We start from the raw sequence: 18,585 nt of genomic DNA on the forward strand, positions 1-18,585 counted from the left end.
TTACCAATTTGAGACGTTTTATACCTTATAGAAATCCGTTGTGATTTCGCAACAATTGATATGCACAGATGGCCGTCGAGCGTTTAGATAGAAGTGCTCAAAATCTTTAAAATTTAGGTGTACTACTTCATTAAGTTCTCACCAAAAGGTGATAGCAAACACTATCTCTAATAAAAATGAATATCAGGAAAGATTGTTTTATACCATGAAATCAGTCAAATAAGCACAAAACTAAATACAAAGGATTTCATCGTGAACTATGATATACACATATATGAACACATCGTGTACGATTAGTTCCATCGATAAAATATTGGTTGTTCTTTCTTTATATAAAAATAAATCGTAATTAGTTTCCCATAACTTACTTGTTTCATTGGACTTGATTGTTTTCTGAGCATCTGCCAAACTTTTCAAGGTTTGATCATGCTCTTCAACAATCTGAGTGTTGCGGTTTTTGACATTCGTGATTTCTGATCTTAATTTATCTAGTTCGGTATGTAGTCTCTGAATTTCAGAGACTTTGGAAACAAGTAAACGCTCCTGTTCCGCTGCTACTTGACCACGTAACTTAGCCTAAGACAAATGAATACCTAAGTGTTTACATTATTATTTAAATGTAACGTTGTATAGAATAAAACATTCCAGTTGTAAATAACTGTGAGTATGAATTACTGTACAAAATGTTAATACAATAGAAACGATACCATAGATCAACAACTAAAATGGAAGCTCAACAAATAACAAACTGAATTGTCTGATATGTTATGATTTGACTGGTGTTCAACGGTGCTAAAGTCTAGATCTAGATTCAAGGATTTGATTATTAAAGCAAGCGGTTCTGATCAGTCATAATGTATGAGTAGAGAGTACGGAAGTTATACATTAAAGATACAGTAAGATGATTATTCTACTGATAAAATTAACTGGGTTGAAAATAATGACAATCTAATCCAGACCCCTTGAAGGTTTGCAACTTCATCAACTGAATTACCATCACTCCCTAATACCCTAAGACTAACCTCACTATTACTTACCTGGTGATCCCAGCAAATGCGAGCAATATTTCTAAGACATCTGTGATCAAATACTAGTAACTAACGCGTATTTTCTACCCTGAATGGCCACGTTTCGCAGCAGTGAATAAAATTAGAAAGAACTGCCGCTCAGTATACATGTTCCTTAATTGATCGACAGATATCTTGCTTTCTCTTTAGGTGACGTAAGTTGGCAAAAGCCAAACGAGCATTTTGAATCCATTCGGAAATTTCCATCCACCCAATGCTACTTATATTTTTATAGTAATTGATGGGACAGTTTTGAAAATCATAATGCTCATCACTTTTTGGAGTGTTAAAATGAATGAACAGAATGTTATTCGATAGACAATGCGCAGTGATATATAGTTTGGTTGGTTAGATTATTAAGGGATCGCGAACAGTGAGCAGACTTAGTTTTGTTCTAGAAAAATCACAGTTATAAACTAAATCTTTAATACAAAAGTAAACTCGATTAACGGTTATTTAGAACACAGATATTTTGTGGACAGGGGTTTCGTAGGACAAGTAATCAGTTTATGAAATTAATACCTGATTATCAGGAATTATTTCTGCCCTTTGTCTAAATAATACAACTCTATCTGACAACCTCTTTAATCAGCATCATACCAGGTTATCACTTTAATGCCTTACCCTTTTGTCATCGATAACTTTTTAATTGTTATAACTTTTTCGCTTTTATTGTAGACTTCCCTGTCTACAATACTTACTACTCACCTGCCAGTATCCACTTCGAGCTGTGTGATCCCTAAAGAAAATTGTGACTTAATCCGTGTTAGAAATACACTTAGTTGTAAGTTTGTCACTCGATTACGTCGTATTTTTTTATCTTTTGTATCGTTCATTTAGGAAATAAAATATTAATCGAGTTCAATGTTGTTAAGTGCGAAATAGCAATGCTACTAATCCCACTGTACCTAGAGTAAGGAAGTGAAACAAGTAGACGTGAGAGTGTACACTACACTTTCATTTTCTAAACGAAACTTTTCAGAATTAACATACATCTTTTATCACAATATTATTAGACACTGAATTCATGATAAAATTACATTTTGGGATATTATATGATCTTGTAGAATATTGTTAATAAAACGCGACTACGAAAGTTAGTGTTCACAGTATCTTCAACATAGGTCTCTAAGTTATGGATATAATGAGTTAATTGCCTGTTAGCTGTAAAAACGATCAATGTAAAAATGTATAATATCGAGTGTGTTTCTTCCAAATAAGTCTGGTGCAACTGAATGTGTCCAAGGGGACATCACTTTACGGTAACACACTACGGAAAGTTAATCGTCTCTCTAAAATTACAGGAAAAAAGTAAGATTAATATTGATGTTTTCGTCTACCTGAAAGATTGACCGCAGTGCTCAAGTAACAGCTGCTTAAAAGTTACTAAATGCAACCTTTTTATGGCGATGTCTACTTTCAGTTTCGACTTTTTGCTATTCAAACCGTGGCACCACCGCCACAAAATCATTTAGGAGAAGGTAATATATTTTTCCGAACCCCTATCAATATAGTATTACAAAATCAATGGTATGACCACCGTGGAACTTCGATTTTTTCGCTCTAATATCCTTGAAAATAAAGAAACAGTTGTGAGTTTGGCCATCACATCAGTTACCACTATAAACTGTGGGGAGAGAAAAGTCATTTACAATTCCTTATCCTATGAATAAATAAGATGTAGAGTTGATAAGGATTACTCGTTTCCTCTACATACCCTTAGGCTTTACCTTAATTAGTTTGGATTCAAATTACAATTGGGGAGTATTTTGTAAAGTTTTTCGTTTTATTCTCATGTATAGATCCTTATTCGGGTTCTTCTATCCCACCCGAAATTCCTGACACATTGGCCATGGAATTTGCGGATCACAATGGCAAATCACGAAGTATTTCTGATCAAAAGATATCATCAACCAAGTGCCTAGAGTCCGTCGATTATACTAATGATCAAAACTACCATCAACAATCACTGGCTTCCGCCTATTTTCCTCAAGTGTCTCTTTGATTTTCTATTTGTAATCATTCAACCTTCAAGTGAAATAAGATTGGTAGCTTGTTTCACATTTTTACAGCTGATGAATATGTTACTTACCATTCAGTTCGGTTACACTTCTCTGTGTTCCCATTCCTAAGTTATAGTCTGTAAATTTTCTGTGAAACTAGTGAATAAAAAAGCTGTCTGCTTGCTTAGTTATTTATGAATATAGTTTTCCTAGATGAATGAATTCACTTACCACATTTGTTTCTAGTTCGAATTAGCTTGGTTCGTGCTCTAGCTATCTAATAACTAAATCCGAGGATAAAAATACAAACACAAAAATAACAGCAGATTGAAGGGGAAATGAGTCATCAACAAAGTTTGCATAAAAATGGTAAAACCTGCTGGTCTCCCCCGTAAAAACAGGTCGTTTGCTTGAGTACTTTTTTTATCATAGTCACAATCAGTTTGTTGTTAAGTTATTTTAATCTCACGATTTAAGGGAAGAAAGAGAGTGTATACACCTACACCATTATGATCGATTCTTAGCCATATCACCGAGAGTCTCCGACCGTTGGTTACGATAGTCGCGCAAACACCAAGTAGTCTGCATATACCAACATGACTCAACCCAAAACACGTGTACAATGTTGTGACTCATGATGCAAACTCTGAGCAAAAAACCGAGTTCCGAACCACATTTTGTGAGTGAATAGCATTCCCCAGATGACCAAGACATACTAATGGATGTTTTGACCAGTGATCAGAAGTCCAGTGTTAAGACGAGGACACTGTAATCCTGCAGATACTGTTTTATCTGTATTAACAGCACTGGAGCTCGGGCCATAGGTTTGTAACTTGCCTCATTTTGGTTTAGGTAACAATAAGCAGCACGACTAGGCATTGGAAATCGTAGTTCAAATGTATAAATATTAGTCAGTTTATCGACTGAGCTTTCGTTATTAGTTTCGTCAATTCTACCAATCACATTACGTGATTGTTTGGTCGTGACAGCGCTTTATGACAATATCCATAAACCATTATTCCTAACCAGTTATAGTTTTAGATGTGCAGTATCCATTTGGAAATCGGTAGTTTTGCCTTCGATGCTTAATATACTCGATAGTCCAAAATATGTCCACTTTTAATTATTCGGAAGTGTCAGGAATACGAAATGGTTTGATCAGCATGAACGAATCCGAGTTTCCTGGTATTAATACAAGTCTTAGTGTGGTGTGGTCTACTTATATCCATATAAGTAGTATATGGTGTGGGTCAGACATAGAATGTATTTTGGCAGAAGACCGATGAGAAAAGAACGGAAATGAAGCGCAATCGTCTGGAAAATGCATGAGCAATGGAATAAGAGAAGAAACAGTGAAGATTGAAACAATTGGTTGTTAATTTGCAAATTGACTGTTCATTGTTTGGTAATCAGAATTTACTGAGATAGTCTGTAATTTTTGCTTAAATACATTCGATTGTCCCCAACCAGTGTTTTGTTCACTACATTTGGTGTCGCTGCCAACCAGAAGGAGGAAGGGTGTAGACTGGAGTTTTCATTCTGAGCATTATTATGAGTAATAGCTACGTTATGGTTATCACATTAGTGCAGTGACGTTTTTGTTTCATGTGGTTTTAACGATGTCGGACATCTTTTTAGGTAAATTATCTGATGGCTTACAAAGGCCTTACGTTCAGTCAGACCTGTTCCCACTCAACCACAATCAACTGGTGTTTTCTTCCGACCCACGCTACGACTTAGTATACACTATTTTGTTTATCTCAATTCATTACTTCGACCTCCGTAAAGCTTATACGAAGGACTCTTCAAAGTGCTTCATCGCAAACCTAGATACTATATCATCGATAAGAAAGGAACTTACGATGACGTCAACATTGACGGTCTTAAAGTTGCCTGTTTAGAATGAAACCCTGATAGCGTTGATTTTCCTCCGGTACAATTGAAAGACACGGGGCTCACAACTACGGAACCTCACCCGATAATCATCAATCACAAAGAAACTTTGCTGGTATCTGACAACTGGTCCAGAACAACGCACTCTGCAGCAAGGTTGAGATTTCCAGAACACTCAAAAGTCCACTGAATATAGGACACCGCATAATATTTTGTTTTATCTCGTTTGTTCGCATCTTTGTGTCGTAAAAGAGAAATAAACGTTTTGCCACTATGCTCATATATGCGTTTTCATTTACTGAAAAGAACCAGGAAAATTATTGCACAAAAATGTCTTTAAACTTTCGCATGTTATTAATACGCATGTATACAAGTTCTTTTTGTTTTGAACGTTTTGTATCCCTACGCATAAGTGCATTTTGACGTACGCTTAAAATCTCATTTTTTCTTTCCCAGATATCGTAGAAAAACTGACGAAAAATATTGTGAACAGGAACTTTCATAGTACATTTTTTCATTTCTGTGTTGTACTGCATGATCCCTTGTATTAGGGTATTAGGGAAAGACGGCCTGATACTGATGGACATAGCAAGCCACCAGAAGAGTGTTTACCGACGTCAGGCTTGTTGGGTTGAAACTCCTGGCTGGTCACGTCTTGGGGTCATCGGTACCCCACTCGAAGTGGAGTGAGCTGTAGTGGCAAATTAATTTCCGAAATATGTAGTTTTGTGGGTATTTGACATTTGATGTCGACCTCATCATATATGTCTTATCAATAAGCTCGAACGATTGAGTATCAACACAACCTCTAATTGAATGACTCACTTCATATCTAAAAATCGACATTTTAAGGTCAGGGTTAACTTCACTTTCTCTCAGGCTATGGAATGTCATATTGGGGTCCCCCGGGGTTCAGTACTAGGACCTTTTCTTGATTTATATAGAAACGATCGTCCACAACTGGTATTGTATGACTTATTACGTTTTGCTGATGATGTGAACTTCGGAGAGAGATACGCAACCAAGAGGACATACTGGAACTTCGGGGGATCTGACTCGACTTTAAAGTTGGGCAAATGACAAGGGACTTGCCTTTAACACTTCAAAGTATAAAGTAGTCCATCTGCGACATGTTGCAGACTACAGTTATAACTGTGACAAAAATGCCTTTCAAGCAAACCTTGCACTGGTAACATTGAAGAGCAATTTTGGCCAATTTGACGGTGGAGTGTTCTACATAATCCCCAAAAGTTTTATTCGTCCCCATTTAGAGTACGGAAACACAGTATTTCCTCCCTCCTTCCAAAAGGATAAGGACACTCTGTAATGTATCCAACGGCGAGTCACGAAATCATTTCTGGGACTCACATTCAAGCCTTATGATGAGCGCATCCAATCCGTTAGAGTACAGGCGTCTTAGAGGTGACCTTCTTATGACTTACAGTATCCTTAACACTTCTGGTCATCCCCTTAAACATCTACTTAAGCTTAGTCACATTACTAACAAAAGAGGTAACACCCAGAAACTAGAGACACAACACAGCAGAACGCTCTATGGATACAACTTCTACTCCTTAAGAGTTGTTAAATGCTAGATTTCGCTGCCGGTGGAGATAGTCCGAGCGACTTCCTAGATGTCTTTTAAGAGGCGACTTGACCTATTCTTAAGGACTGAGGATAACATATTATTATGATTTACCAACTTCTTTTTTCCTGTAATATCGTTAATATACCTAGGTTCTTGCCTGGAGGTATCGGTGATCCACTGTTACTAGACACGGAAGCCCGTTAAGCGAAAGCTTCTTCTATTCCGTCCACAAAACATTTGAACCATTTGAATCTGTTTTTCTCTCAAATACACTAGAACAACCAACGCAAGATGAGGAATAAGAATGAATAAAATTATAGCGTTATTTAAGGTTCCTCATGTCCGGTAAGCCAGTTCTTGAAACTTGTAACCATATGAGTCATTGGTTATTTGGAGTTTGAAATTAAGGACTAAAAGGTTTGACCTTGTACTCGGTTTGGCTAACACATCGCTGTATCAAGCACGTGGGAAAATCAAAGGTGGGTGCACATATTAGATTCTGTCATTGTTTAGGAGACAACTTTTCAATTCCAAGAAGCCTAGATTATGCCAATACAGTGCAGATTCTACGAGGACTTATTCCCTGAGGTCGGGGATGTCGTGCTCGTGACGGTTAAAGTCATCCAGTCAATGGGTAGCTACGTGGAACTTCTGGAGTACAAGAACATTGGAGGAATGATATTACATAGTGAGCTATCCCGTCGACGCATAAGATCTATCAGCAAGCTTGTTCGAATCGGGTCAAATACTGAGGTAACTGTGGTACGAGTCGACAGTGCCAAAGGTAACGAAATGTCTATTTTGGTGAATTCTTAGGTTATATTGATTTGTCAAAAAGAAGAGCATCTGCAGAAGAAATAGCGAAGTGCAAGGAAAGATTTGCCAAAGCAAAAGCGGTTTGTTCATTATTGTCTTTAGTAAACTCTATGTAGGTTAACCAGATCTTGAGGAATGTAGCTGAGAAGTTAGATTATAAGACTGATGAACAACTTGAAGAACTATGTAGAAAAACCGCTTGGTATTTTGACAGGAAAACTGGTCGTAGAGCTGGTTCGTACGACATTTTCAAGAAAGTTGTAAAGTCAGTCTTTTTTTACTTAGTTTTTTGGATGTACTTTTTGAATACCATGAAAACAACACGTTTTGTTGGTTGAGCAAGTATCTTAAATTAATCAGTTGGTTCGTCACATAGTTCTAACTGATCTCTACTTACTACTTCATTTCCAAATTTACACATCGTATGGCACAAAGACTTGCTCTTCCAACAAGGCTCCTAGACAAGTCTTTTTAAAGTGACTGAAGCATTGCTGTTGACGTAATGCACGTGAAACATTTCTATCCAGCTGCTCAGTGTTGTGTGATTCTCTTGCTTAAACATTAAGACAAAAATGAGAGCTACAAAAGTCATCTAGCTAATATTGGGTAATTTTCTCCCTGACCAACATCAACAACCTAATAATAAATATAATTTCGTGATATCCCGATGAATAAAAAAGTATACTTCTGGCGTCTCATGACGTTCCACTGCTTGGGATATCACAAACATTTATTAATTCATGTTTTACCCGATTTCAAACTATCTAGTCCAACCTTGACATTGATTCCTATCAACATTTATTATTTCAATACTTATGCTGCACAAAGTTGTCATGTTATTTGGTATGCTGCGCTTTATATTGCACTAAACCTACCACATCTCGTTGAAATATTTATTTAAGTATCTAAATAAATATCTTACGGGTATCCGTCTCCTGCGGTTAGGTCTCAACAAGTACTGAGCTAACAAGAAGGTTACCCGCTAAAAGGTCGTGTGTGACCGACCTCAAGCAGTTGTCCCTTGGGTACTGTGGTCACGCTCTCAGGTCACCAAGACCAACTCTAATCCGATTTCTTTTTCAGGTACCTCCAGAAGAACCCTTCCACAGTGTGGGCAACCTGGAAGTGATAACCACTCTCGTACCTCTAACAACACTCAAGATCACTGTATTCATAATCAGTATTCCTCTTCAATCCCTATTATTTATCCTATCTCCGTTTTCAACCATAAACATCCTATTTTGACTTCCTCGTCAAGTGTCATCATGATCAACACTGTCATAGGTCTACTGACACCTCGCTCCAAACTACACATTGGAGCCTTCAACTTAATCATCTTATGTCAAATTGGCCAGTAGGTCTCCTTAGTTAAAACCGTAGAATCTCGTACCATTGATATGTGCTGTGTCTCCGAAACACGCATACAGGATCCCAGTATGGTCATTCACTTGACCTCACCTGGCTCAAACGGGTAACCGATGAGATAAACCCTCCGTTTATCTGGCGATTTGACGGCAAGTCCTCTTAGACTGGCAGGTGTACACATAGCACTAAGTATGAGGGCAGAACAAGCCTTATCAGAATGGGTCCCAGTTAATAGTTACCTATGTGCTGTTCGGCTAAATGGCTCCATAAGAACTCAGAAGGATAGGAACACACATCGTTGCCTTTTCATCGCTTCTGTCTATGCTTCCACTGACTGCAGCCCAGATGAAGTAGAAAATGAATTTTACAGAAATCTCTCCGAACTTCTTCAAAAAGCTAGACGCTCAGACAGTACTCGTCGCAGGTTACTTTAATACCCAGATAGATAGCTTAAACCGAACAGAAAGACATTTGGGTGGGTATTTTACTATTCCGGCTCAGCGAACAGATAATGGTGACCGTCTGTTGCAACTGTTCTCAGACAATCTTTTATTTTTTAGCAAGCACTAGTTTTAAGCATAAGCAGAGACATCGCCTAACATGGCGACCCCCTTCACCAAACCAACGATGGATTCAAATGGACCATATTGCTATCAGTCATTGTTGGAGAGGCTCGATAGAAGACTCGTTCGTTCTGGAATACCTGTTTGGACTCCAATCATGCTCTAATACGAGCACGAATTCGCTTGCGCCTCACTCGACACAGGTAAGCCACATTAAGAAGATCCATTAAAGTTGAACTCAACGACGAAGCCGAAGGTAAATTCCAGGAACAATTGAAGTCACACTTAGGCAATTCTAAAAATGAGGCTGACCCAGATGTTGCTTGGGAAGATATATGATCAGCGACATCTATTAGATTTAAACCAAAGGGTTACAAAAAACCAGATGATTTCTGCTAAGTCTATTGCTCTGCTAGATTATCGTAAACTCATCCCATCAGGCTCTGAACACGATGAAGAGGGAAAACAAATCAGATCTAGGTTAACCAAAAGTATAAGGAACGACCGTGAGCAGTTGTGGGTAACGAAAGCTAAAGAGATGGAAAAGGCAGCGGCTGTAGGCAACACCAGACAACTCTTCAGACTAATAAAAGAAACCGGAATTAAGAAGTCAAGTGTGAGACAATTTCGGAAAAAGACGAAACTCTTATCTGCTCTCAGCCCAGACGTTTAGAACGATGGGTAGAACACTTCAAGAATCAGTTCAGCTGGCCTTCAGCTACTCTACAGTCACCCACCATTCTCAGATAGTCTGAGTGGAACATTGAAGTAGGTCGCCCGAATCTATCTGAAGTTCAAAAGGCTATAGCTAATCTGAAACGAAGAAGAGCAGCTGGTCCAGATGGATTGGCTTCAGAGGTCTTTAAGAATGGTGGTCCAATTTTAGCGATCAGCTTGACTAATATTTTAGCTAAAATCTGGGAGTTAGACGTAATCCCATCTGACTGGTCGCGATCACTGATTGTCCAAATATATAAGAAAGGGTCGGAATCATCCAATGATAACCATAGAGGGATTAGTTTAACTGATATAACATCTAAAATACTAGCCTCATTAATTATCGGACACCTAACAAAGACTCGTGAACTGCAAACACGAGAAAATGAGGCTGGCTGCATTGACCCCATATTCACCATTCGTCAGATTTTAGAACACAGGCATGCTTATAGGCGTTCGACAATGATAGTTTTTCTTGACTTGAAGCAGCATTTGGCTCTGTAGACCGAGAGATTCTGTGGCAGTGTCCGTCATTGGAAGGTGTACCTCAGAAGTACATAAACCTTGTGAAGGCTCTTTACTCGAACACTACTAGTCGACTCAGCTTGTGGAGAACTGTCATCCGATTTTACAACCTCACGTGGAGTTCATCAAGACTGTCCACCATCTCCATTTCTGTTTAATTTCATCGTAGACCTACTTCTGGGAATAACGTTCTCGTCGACTGAATTTTCAGGAATTGATCTCCTACCAGGAGGTCCACTTACCCATCGACTTAGAAAACATAGATGACATAGTACTGTTTGGTGAAGACGCTGATAAAGTGCAGATTCTTGGTAGCACTGACCAACAATGCCAGGATATTTGGGATGCGTTTCTCCCTCTCTAAGTGCAAGTTGTTACTTCAGAACTGGCCTGCGTCAACACCTGAACTAAGGATAGGGAGTGAAGTAGTCGAACGTGTCGACAACTTCGCTTATCTTGGAAGTCTGATCAGCAGATAATTTGGTTGAGGTCCGCGCGACTATCGTAACCAATGGTTGAAGACTCTGGGTGACATGGCTCAGAATCGACCATAATAGCGTCGGTGTATACACCCTTTGTCTTCCCTTAAACCGTGAGATTAAAATTGCTTTATACCTTTTTTCCTATGAACTAATTCTTTCTTCCTCTATTATATCCTTATACACAATCTTTCTTTAATATATTACTACGATTGAAGTAACTACTTCTATGAATTTAGTGTTCGTCTTGTTGTGCTAATGAGGTGTAGCAACTTGGACCGATGCATATATGTGCCTGGTCCTACGTCGAAGCTTGCTGACTAAAATAACGTTGCCATGATATTCACAATGAACCTGATCTGTTTTAAATAAAATGTTCGGCGTTAGGTCTTAATAAAGTTAAAAGTGTATAACCATAAATGATCGCATTAGTGCAGATCTCTGTAACTTAATATCATGCATTAATTGAGTAGACATTATTCCTTTCCACCATTTTTCTGGTGGTTGTGAAACATACAGGTTAGATGGGTATATTAGTTTCGCTCTCTCAAAATGTCTACATTTTAGACGCTAGTCGTCAACATGTCAGTACTCTTATACAATCAGTCCTTATATGTAATTGTTACACAAGTTTGTCTCTAAAGTCAGCAGATGAATCGAGATGATCGTTAATTTGGGTTGTTAATACTTAGGAGATTAAGCTAAGCAGTTTTTGGCATGATAACCGAATCACTTTTGGCTTTTATCTTCTGAACAATATGCTGATTACGAGTCATTTTAGACGAGAGCAAACTAGATTTCGGAAATACTACTGTTGTTCTTAATTTAATAATAAGACAGACAACGTAAACAAAACCACCAAAAATGGTGAGAGTAAGCAACCTTGTCTAACACCCGTCTTTACTAGAACTGCATCTGTAGGCTGTTATCCATACAGGACTTTGCAGTGTAGTCCATAGTGAAAATCTCATATGGTGGTGACAATTTTCTCAGATACAGTGTGAGAGAAAATTACTTAAGGTTCTCCTATAGTGCTTGACCGGATTATGAAGACGTTTAAATCTCAGGGTAAGCATGGAATACAATTGCCAGCTTGGATGCAGATAGACGATTTGAACTTCACAGATGACCTAGCTCTCCTATCTCTTACACAGCAAAAAATGCAGACCAAGATAGCCGGTGTGGCAGCAGCCGTCTCTACAGTAGTATGTCTAAACATTTACGACGGAAAAAGTAAGATCCGAAAATATAGCACAGCGAGCAACAACCGAATCACACTTGATGGAGAAGCTGAGGAAGAGGTGGGGGCCTTCACGTACCTGGGGAGTATCATTGAGAAAAAAGAGGAATCTAATGAATTTGCGAGGACACGTATTGGCAAAACAAGGGTCAACATCCTTACAACTGAAGAGCACCTGGAACTCAAAACAACCATCACTCGAGACCAAAGTCATAATCTTCAATACGAACGTCAAGACAGCTCTATTGCACGGGTCTGAAACTTGGAGAACTACTACAACTATGTTATAACTTGTGGCCGAGTGGATGCCTTGTTAATGTATGACGTGATAAGACCACCGATCAGAGAGCAGCGAATCATCGGTTGGAACAGTGACACACGAAAACCGTACGAGCAGTCTAGAGTGCTTATCGGTCCTGCTTCTGCCTAGCCAAGCCAGTTCAGTCCAGAAACACCAATAACAGCCTCTGCAGTATGAATCCTTATATTTCAAACATACTGAGTTTATATACCAAACAGACTGACCACATCGTCACAATAAAATAGAAAATAACATTTGTACAATATTTAGCCAAATGTGGTTGTGAATGTGGGAGGCAGCAATTAATAGACTAGGGATAACTCAAGAATGGTAAATCGTACAATAATAGTCTATAGGTCAAAATAAAGCTTATAATAAGGGGAACATGAATATGAATAGTTTAGTTATTTAGCGATTATACAATAAAAATATTTGCATAATACTGGTCCATAAATGGATGCCAAAGTTACCATTCACCCTTGTTATCGGGACATAACAAACCATCATCGAAAAGGTAAAGGTATTCATAAACAGATGTTTACGCACGATACTTCAGATCCATTGGCCGGAGACCACCAGCAATAACCTACTGTGACAGAGAACAAACCAGCTTTCAACCGAAGAGAGGATTAGGAAAAGACTCTGGGGGTGGATAGGACACACATTAGGGAAATCAAACTACATCACGAGGCAAGCCTCAACTCGGAATGCTCAAAGTGAAAGGCGAAGAGGCAGATCAAAGAACACATTGTGCCGAGAATCGGAGGCAGACATCAAAAGAATGAATAGTACTTGGGAAAAACTGGGTAGAAGAGCCCAAGACAGAGTAAGTTGTGGAATCCTGGTCGGCAGCCTATGCTCCACTAGGGGTAAGGAGTGCGAGAACGTAACTCACGATGTTTGCAGAACTCTACATTTTGTCAGCGTCCTCGCCCAAAAGGAAAATGTCTTTTGTGTGCTTCCAGTTGATGAATGAATCGCCTAGTAAGAGACAAATCTTCGGGAAGTCAAACGAAGAAGTACTCTTATGATTAAGGTTCACAAGAATGACAAGTTTGGTTTTCCTTGACTAACGCCGCTTGATATTAGCTAGTTTAGAAAGGAGTTGACAATGGGGGCTGACTCGGCCACAGATATTTCGGTAAAGATCCTTCAGATGTTCTGTGAACTTCTGACAAACATTCGTTCATACATCATCCGTTCTGTTTGTCTGATTGTTTGAGTGGAGGACAAATTTGTTTAGAAAATTAACCTTATCTAATAACACCTCGTGTCGTGACTTAATACCATACTGTTGGCAAATGTAATCGCAAAGATGTTTAAGTCGATTAGCAGTACAAGCTCAATACGGATATGCTGACAATAAGAACCTATCAGCCAAAAATACTAAAAGGTCCGGCGATTAATGATGGCCTATTATACCAAGATATATTCAACAATGACCAAGCCAGCTAAATATATATTGAAACTCATTTTTTTGCTTTAAAACTAATTTCAAAAGATTCGGTTATCGTTTTAAGCTAATCTATTAATTTCAGTTCTAAAAGTCATTTTTATTGATTATTCTATTAAATTCACGTATTGTAAACAACTTATGACTTTATAGTTCACCAGAAATTCTTGATGAATGTGACATAGATCAGGCAACAAAAGAAATGCTTCTCACCGATATCAGACATCGATTAACACCAAAAGCAGTAAAAATTCGTGCTGACTTTGAGGTTTCGTGTTTCACTTATGATGGTATTGATGCTGTTAAAAGTGCACTTCGGTCTGGACTGGAACTCAATTCAGATTCTCTCCCAATCCGGGTGAGCTAGTTTTATTAATCTAGTTTTTATTTAACTCTTAAAGTCGTTCAGATGTTAGTAGGGTTACAATAAATGTTGGATCACTTTATACAAAGATAAGGCAATATTATTGATTATTTGTGGTGTATCCGATAGCTCTAGGAATTCATTCCTTTGTGGTTAAATATAAATTGGAATAACAAAGACATCAACTGCTGATGTGGAACTAGAAAGATCAGGAAACTTCGCTTAACGCGTTGATTTGTTTCGAATTTTTGTTTATTGTTTGAATTTGAAGGATAGTATACAATGTATATCAGTAAGTGATGTGTATTTTAATTGATTGCAAGCATATCTTCTGAAGTGGTCAGTATGCATAGATATTCAAAGCTACTATTTAGTTTCGGAGCTGGAAACCATGATACTATACAATATGCTCTGAGAATTGTTTCTTCAGACATGACCGAAAGAAGCTAGTTTCACCACTGAAGTTACAGAAATAAAGATATCAAGCCTTTAAGAAACACAATTGTTAGTTACATAAGTAGGGTTGGTTCAGCTGATTTTGAATACTCCCACTACTTACAACGCTTTCCAACATAAGAATAAACGTACTAATGAAAGTTCCTTCATAGTAAGTACTCATCTAAGAAATAAAGCAGATATTCTTAACAAATGTACGGTTCATTTAAATAATATTTTGGTCTTTTCGAGTTGAAGTGTGCTTTCTATTATAGGACTGTGCTTAAAAGTCCACCTTCCTGTGTTTGACGAGTTGTTTTTCATCGACAACCTAGTACACAAATGTGGATATGTATATTGCGTTCTGTTTCGAATGAGAACTCAACTAACGGAGGTAACTGTTAATTTAAGCTTTTTTACTCAACGCTCCTAACTGTACTAAAGGTGTGCAAAATTATGCGACGTCAAAAAAATATGGTAACTAGACTGTTCCACCATTTAAAAAATACGAAAAATCAACCGTCTGAGAAATCCTTTGTTAACTTTAGAAATGAATATAAAAATATAAATATGATTCCTAAAACCCAGTCTATTTGACCAAGTAACCTACTATATTCAAAGCCAGGTATCAATAAGCAACTATCTGTTCATACATGAATTGCAGTCTATAGCCTAAATGGAAGAGAATTAGTAGCTGGACAAGTAATGTATCATTGACATGCGAACAAACCTAGTGTCTGAACTCTCCTTCAAGTCACAATAAGCTACTGAGCCTTAATAATTATTTTTCCGGTGTTATGTATAAATCATGTTTGTGGAATTCCGGGTATATCTTGGGAAAGTCTTGTTCAAGTGTGTTAGAATACATCTCATTTGATGAATGATTGAGACTTCATTTCAAAGCATAACGATCACATTTGATTTATCCATGAGTCTTTAAAATGTGATTTCTTTGTTTGTTGGATAATATTTTATCTTCTATTCTTTTATTCATACAGAGAGATTGGGATAGTATTATCTCATAAAGATGTTCCTTATTAGCTGAAATAATAATTGTTGATGTTTGTTCTGAATCCTTGGCACTGAGCCCTAGAGTACTTTGATATCATTCTGAAGCTACTGCAGAGAAGTTGTGACCTGTGGCATGTTACAGATTATAGAGTCACCTGAACAGTTCAAACGTTTTCCAACACAGTCTATTTTGGTGTACTCGGCAACATCAGTGTTCATTCTTTTTACAATTATTTTTAGATCAATCTGATTGCACCACCACTTTATGTACTGACCACACAAACAATGGATCGAGCTGCTGGCTTAGAACAGCTAAATGAAGTGTTAGATGTCATCAAGAAATCGATTGAAAGTCAAGGTGGTTCATTCAAAATTCAACAGGCTGTAAGTCCCGTTAGCTCTTTTGGAGTAAAATTAATTTATTTGTTGCATATCCCTACTGGCTGTATAGTAATAGGGATTAAAAAGGTCGATACTCTTACTAGTTACTACTACTGATTGAGAGCGTATGAACTTTTGCAAACAGTTTACCTTGTAATTGCTATTAAGTAAATCTTGATACAGCTCAAAGTATGAGGCGGTCGTTTCAGATTTTAATAATGTCATACTATGCGTGACGTTACTGTTGACAAAATTATTTTATTTTTCAGGCTCGAGTTGTTTCAGATACAGATGACGCGGACTTACAACGCCAAATGGATGAATTAGAAAAAGCGAATCGTGAAGTTTCTGGTGATGAGGACGATGAAGACGAAGATGACGGGGATGAGGAAGATGATGATGAAGCATCGAATGATGGAGACCAAAATGGACTAAAGTGATATGAGTATTTATTCAAATGTATGAATAAAGTTTTTTCGCTCTGATTTAAGATTAATCACACAGTTATGTAACAGATAGGAAACCATTTACAGAATTTTGTTAATAGTCCGTCTTGTACATTGGAGAATTGATAATTCACTTGACAAAAGCAGAATTTGTATTCTCTGCAGCCAAGTATTATTTATCATGAAACTATGGTACTCATCTATTTGAAAACCTTCATTTGCTGGAGTGTTTCTCGTATGTTGATAAATTACTAGGAGATACTTACACACTTATATCTGTTACTCCTAGTGGAGCCTAGGCCGCTAACCAGGATTCTACGACCTATTGTGTCGTGGGCTTATTTGTTCAGCCATTTGACTGATCTTCACAGTCTCCCACATTGTCTGGACATTCCTCGTACCTATATTGATTGTTGTTCTGGTTGTCACAAAAAGGGCATCAGGGTTGTGGTTTCTGAAAAATCTCGGCATCCCCTACTCGACGTCATAATTCTTCTAGACGGAAGTCCTTCAACTCCCAGGGCAAATTTTAAGTGGATTTTTTGCTAGTTAGCGTCTTGTAGCAACGCTTTCTACGAAATGGGGTTGTTGATCCCATGGCTTACCCTGCTCCACTACCTGGGCTTGGGACCGGAAGAAGCCCTAGAAGTACAATTGGCGGAGTTGAACCCCCATAATGATGTTAAAAGCAGTGAATCCCCAGGTCATTAAGCCCTGTTTATAATTATGTAATGAGGTAGTGATATAGTTTACTGTGTATAGTCTGCTTATCATCAGTTTTCTCAATAAATTTGTATAGTTTGATGGTAATCAGTATTTTAGATGTATTTAGTACGTTTACTTCAATACTCTGAATCTAGTTAACCTATTGTTGCGCGTATAATATTCAGTCAACGATACAACTATCCCGACCGTTATTGCTACTTTGACAGGGTAGTCGCAATTGCCTATCGTGATGAACCCGTCCCGCTATACTGACTGGAACAATCGTTCCTCAAGGTCCTACCATACCAGACAGATCAGTCTAAGAGTGCCTAGACTAACAGCAGCAAACCCAAGGTCCGAGGTCGAAGTCGTATTGCTGACTGTACAGAGGTATGACGGCAGTAAGGTGTTTCCCTCAGGTAACCAGCACTTATCTTGGAAGTCTCCCGACCGTTGCTGCTACCTTGACATGGTGGTCGGGCTTGCCTATCGTGATGAAGCAATCGAGCTATACTGGCTGAAACAATCGTTCCTCGAGGTCCTACCATGCCAGACAGGTCGGTTGAAGAGCGGTGAGACTAAAAGCAGCAAACCCAAGGTCCGAAGGCGAAGTCGTACTGCCGACTGTACAGAGGTGTGACGGCAGTAAGGTGTTCCCTTCAGACAACCAGCATGACAATGATGCTGCCTTCCCACAAGGAGGGGTGGGGTTAGAAAAGGTCGACCCTAAAAATGCACACCTCGCCTTATCCCACGGATTTCTGTCCCCGGCGGTAAGGTCCTTTGAAGAACGGAGCTAACACTTCAAAAATCCCCCTCAAAAAGGCCGTGCGTGACCGGCCTCAAGCAGCTGTCCCTCGGGCACTGCGGTCACGCTCCCAGGTCGTTATGACCAACACTAATCCAACTTCTTTATCAGGTTCGTCAAGAAATACCCTTCCACGGTATGGGCAGCCGGGAAGTGATATTAGCCCTCATACCCGTAACAACACACGAGACCAAGTTGGTCACTTTCAAATCCTTCCTACACCTAATAACTCTCTTATCTCCACGACTAACCCTTCCCACATCCTTTTATCACCTCGCACCGCTAGGGCAAACAATTCAAGTACACGGAACGTTATTCCTGGTCTCCTGAAACCACGCTCTAAACTACATATAGGAACTTTTTAATGTCCGACATTGTACCCAATAAGGGACACAGCTTTCTTAGCTAGGACTTTAGAATCTTAC

At 38.5% G+C, this 18,585-nt stretch overlaps 3 protein-coding genes across 4 annotated transcripts in view; 2 read left to right on the top strand and 1 right to left on the bottom strand.

Annotated features, from left to right (window-relative positions):
- Positions 1-18,585, bottom strand: part of Smp_159110 — a gene marked incomplete at its 3' end in the record, with an annotated part of 138,521 nt that overhangs the window by 33,500 nt on the left and 86,436 nt on the right. The gene's annotated exons all lie outside the window — the stretch shown is intronic.
- On the top strand, positions 1,683-2,909 carry Smp_093760.2 (uncharacterized protein; the record flags this gene model as incomplete). The annotated part of the gene is made up of 2 exons (XM_018789114.1): positions 1,683-1,741; positions 2,762-2,909. 2 exons carry the CDS (start codon positions 1,683-1,685, stop codon positions 2,907-2,909), a joined length of 207 nt encoding a protein of 68 aa, XP_018654590.1.
- Positions 7,017-16,685, top strand: Smp_093750.1 (putative eukaryotic translation initiation factor 2 alpha subunit; the record flags this gene model as incomplete). 2 transcript variants are annotated; one of them, XM_018789116.1, is made up of 7 exons in its annotated part: positions 7,017-7,030; positions 7,065-7,335; positions 7,368-7,447; positions 7,493-7,632; positions 14,164-14,368; positions 16,061-16,204; positions 16,471-16,685. In XM_018789116.1, 6 exons carry the CDS (start codon positions 7,098-7,100, stop codon positions 16,639-16,641), a joined length of 978 nt encoding a protein of 325 aa, XP_018654592.1. The 2 variants fall into 2 exon arrangements, with proteins under 2 accessions (XP_018654592.1, XP_018654591.1); XM_018789115.1 differs by lacking the exon at positions 7,017-7,030 and having other exon boundaries at positions 7,098-7,335; positions 7,484-7,632; positions 16,471-16,641.

This window comes from Schistosoma mansoni, chromosome W (genome assembly GCF_000237925.1).
Source record: "Schistosoma mansoni strain Puerto Rico chromosome W, complete genome".
Lineage (NCBI taxonomy): Eukaryota > Metazoa > Platyhelminthes > Trematoda > Strigeidida > Schistosomatidae > Schistosoma > Schistosoma mansoni.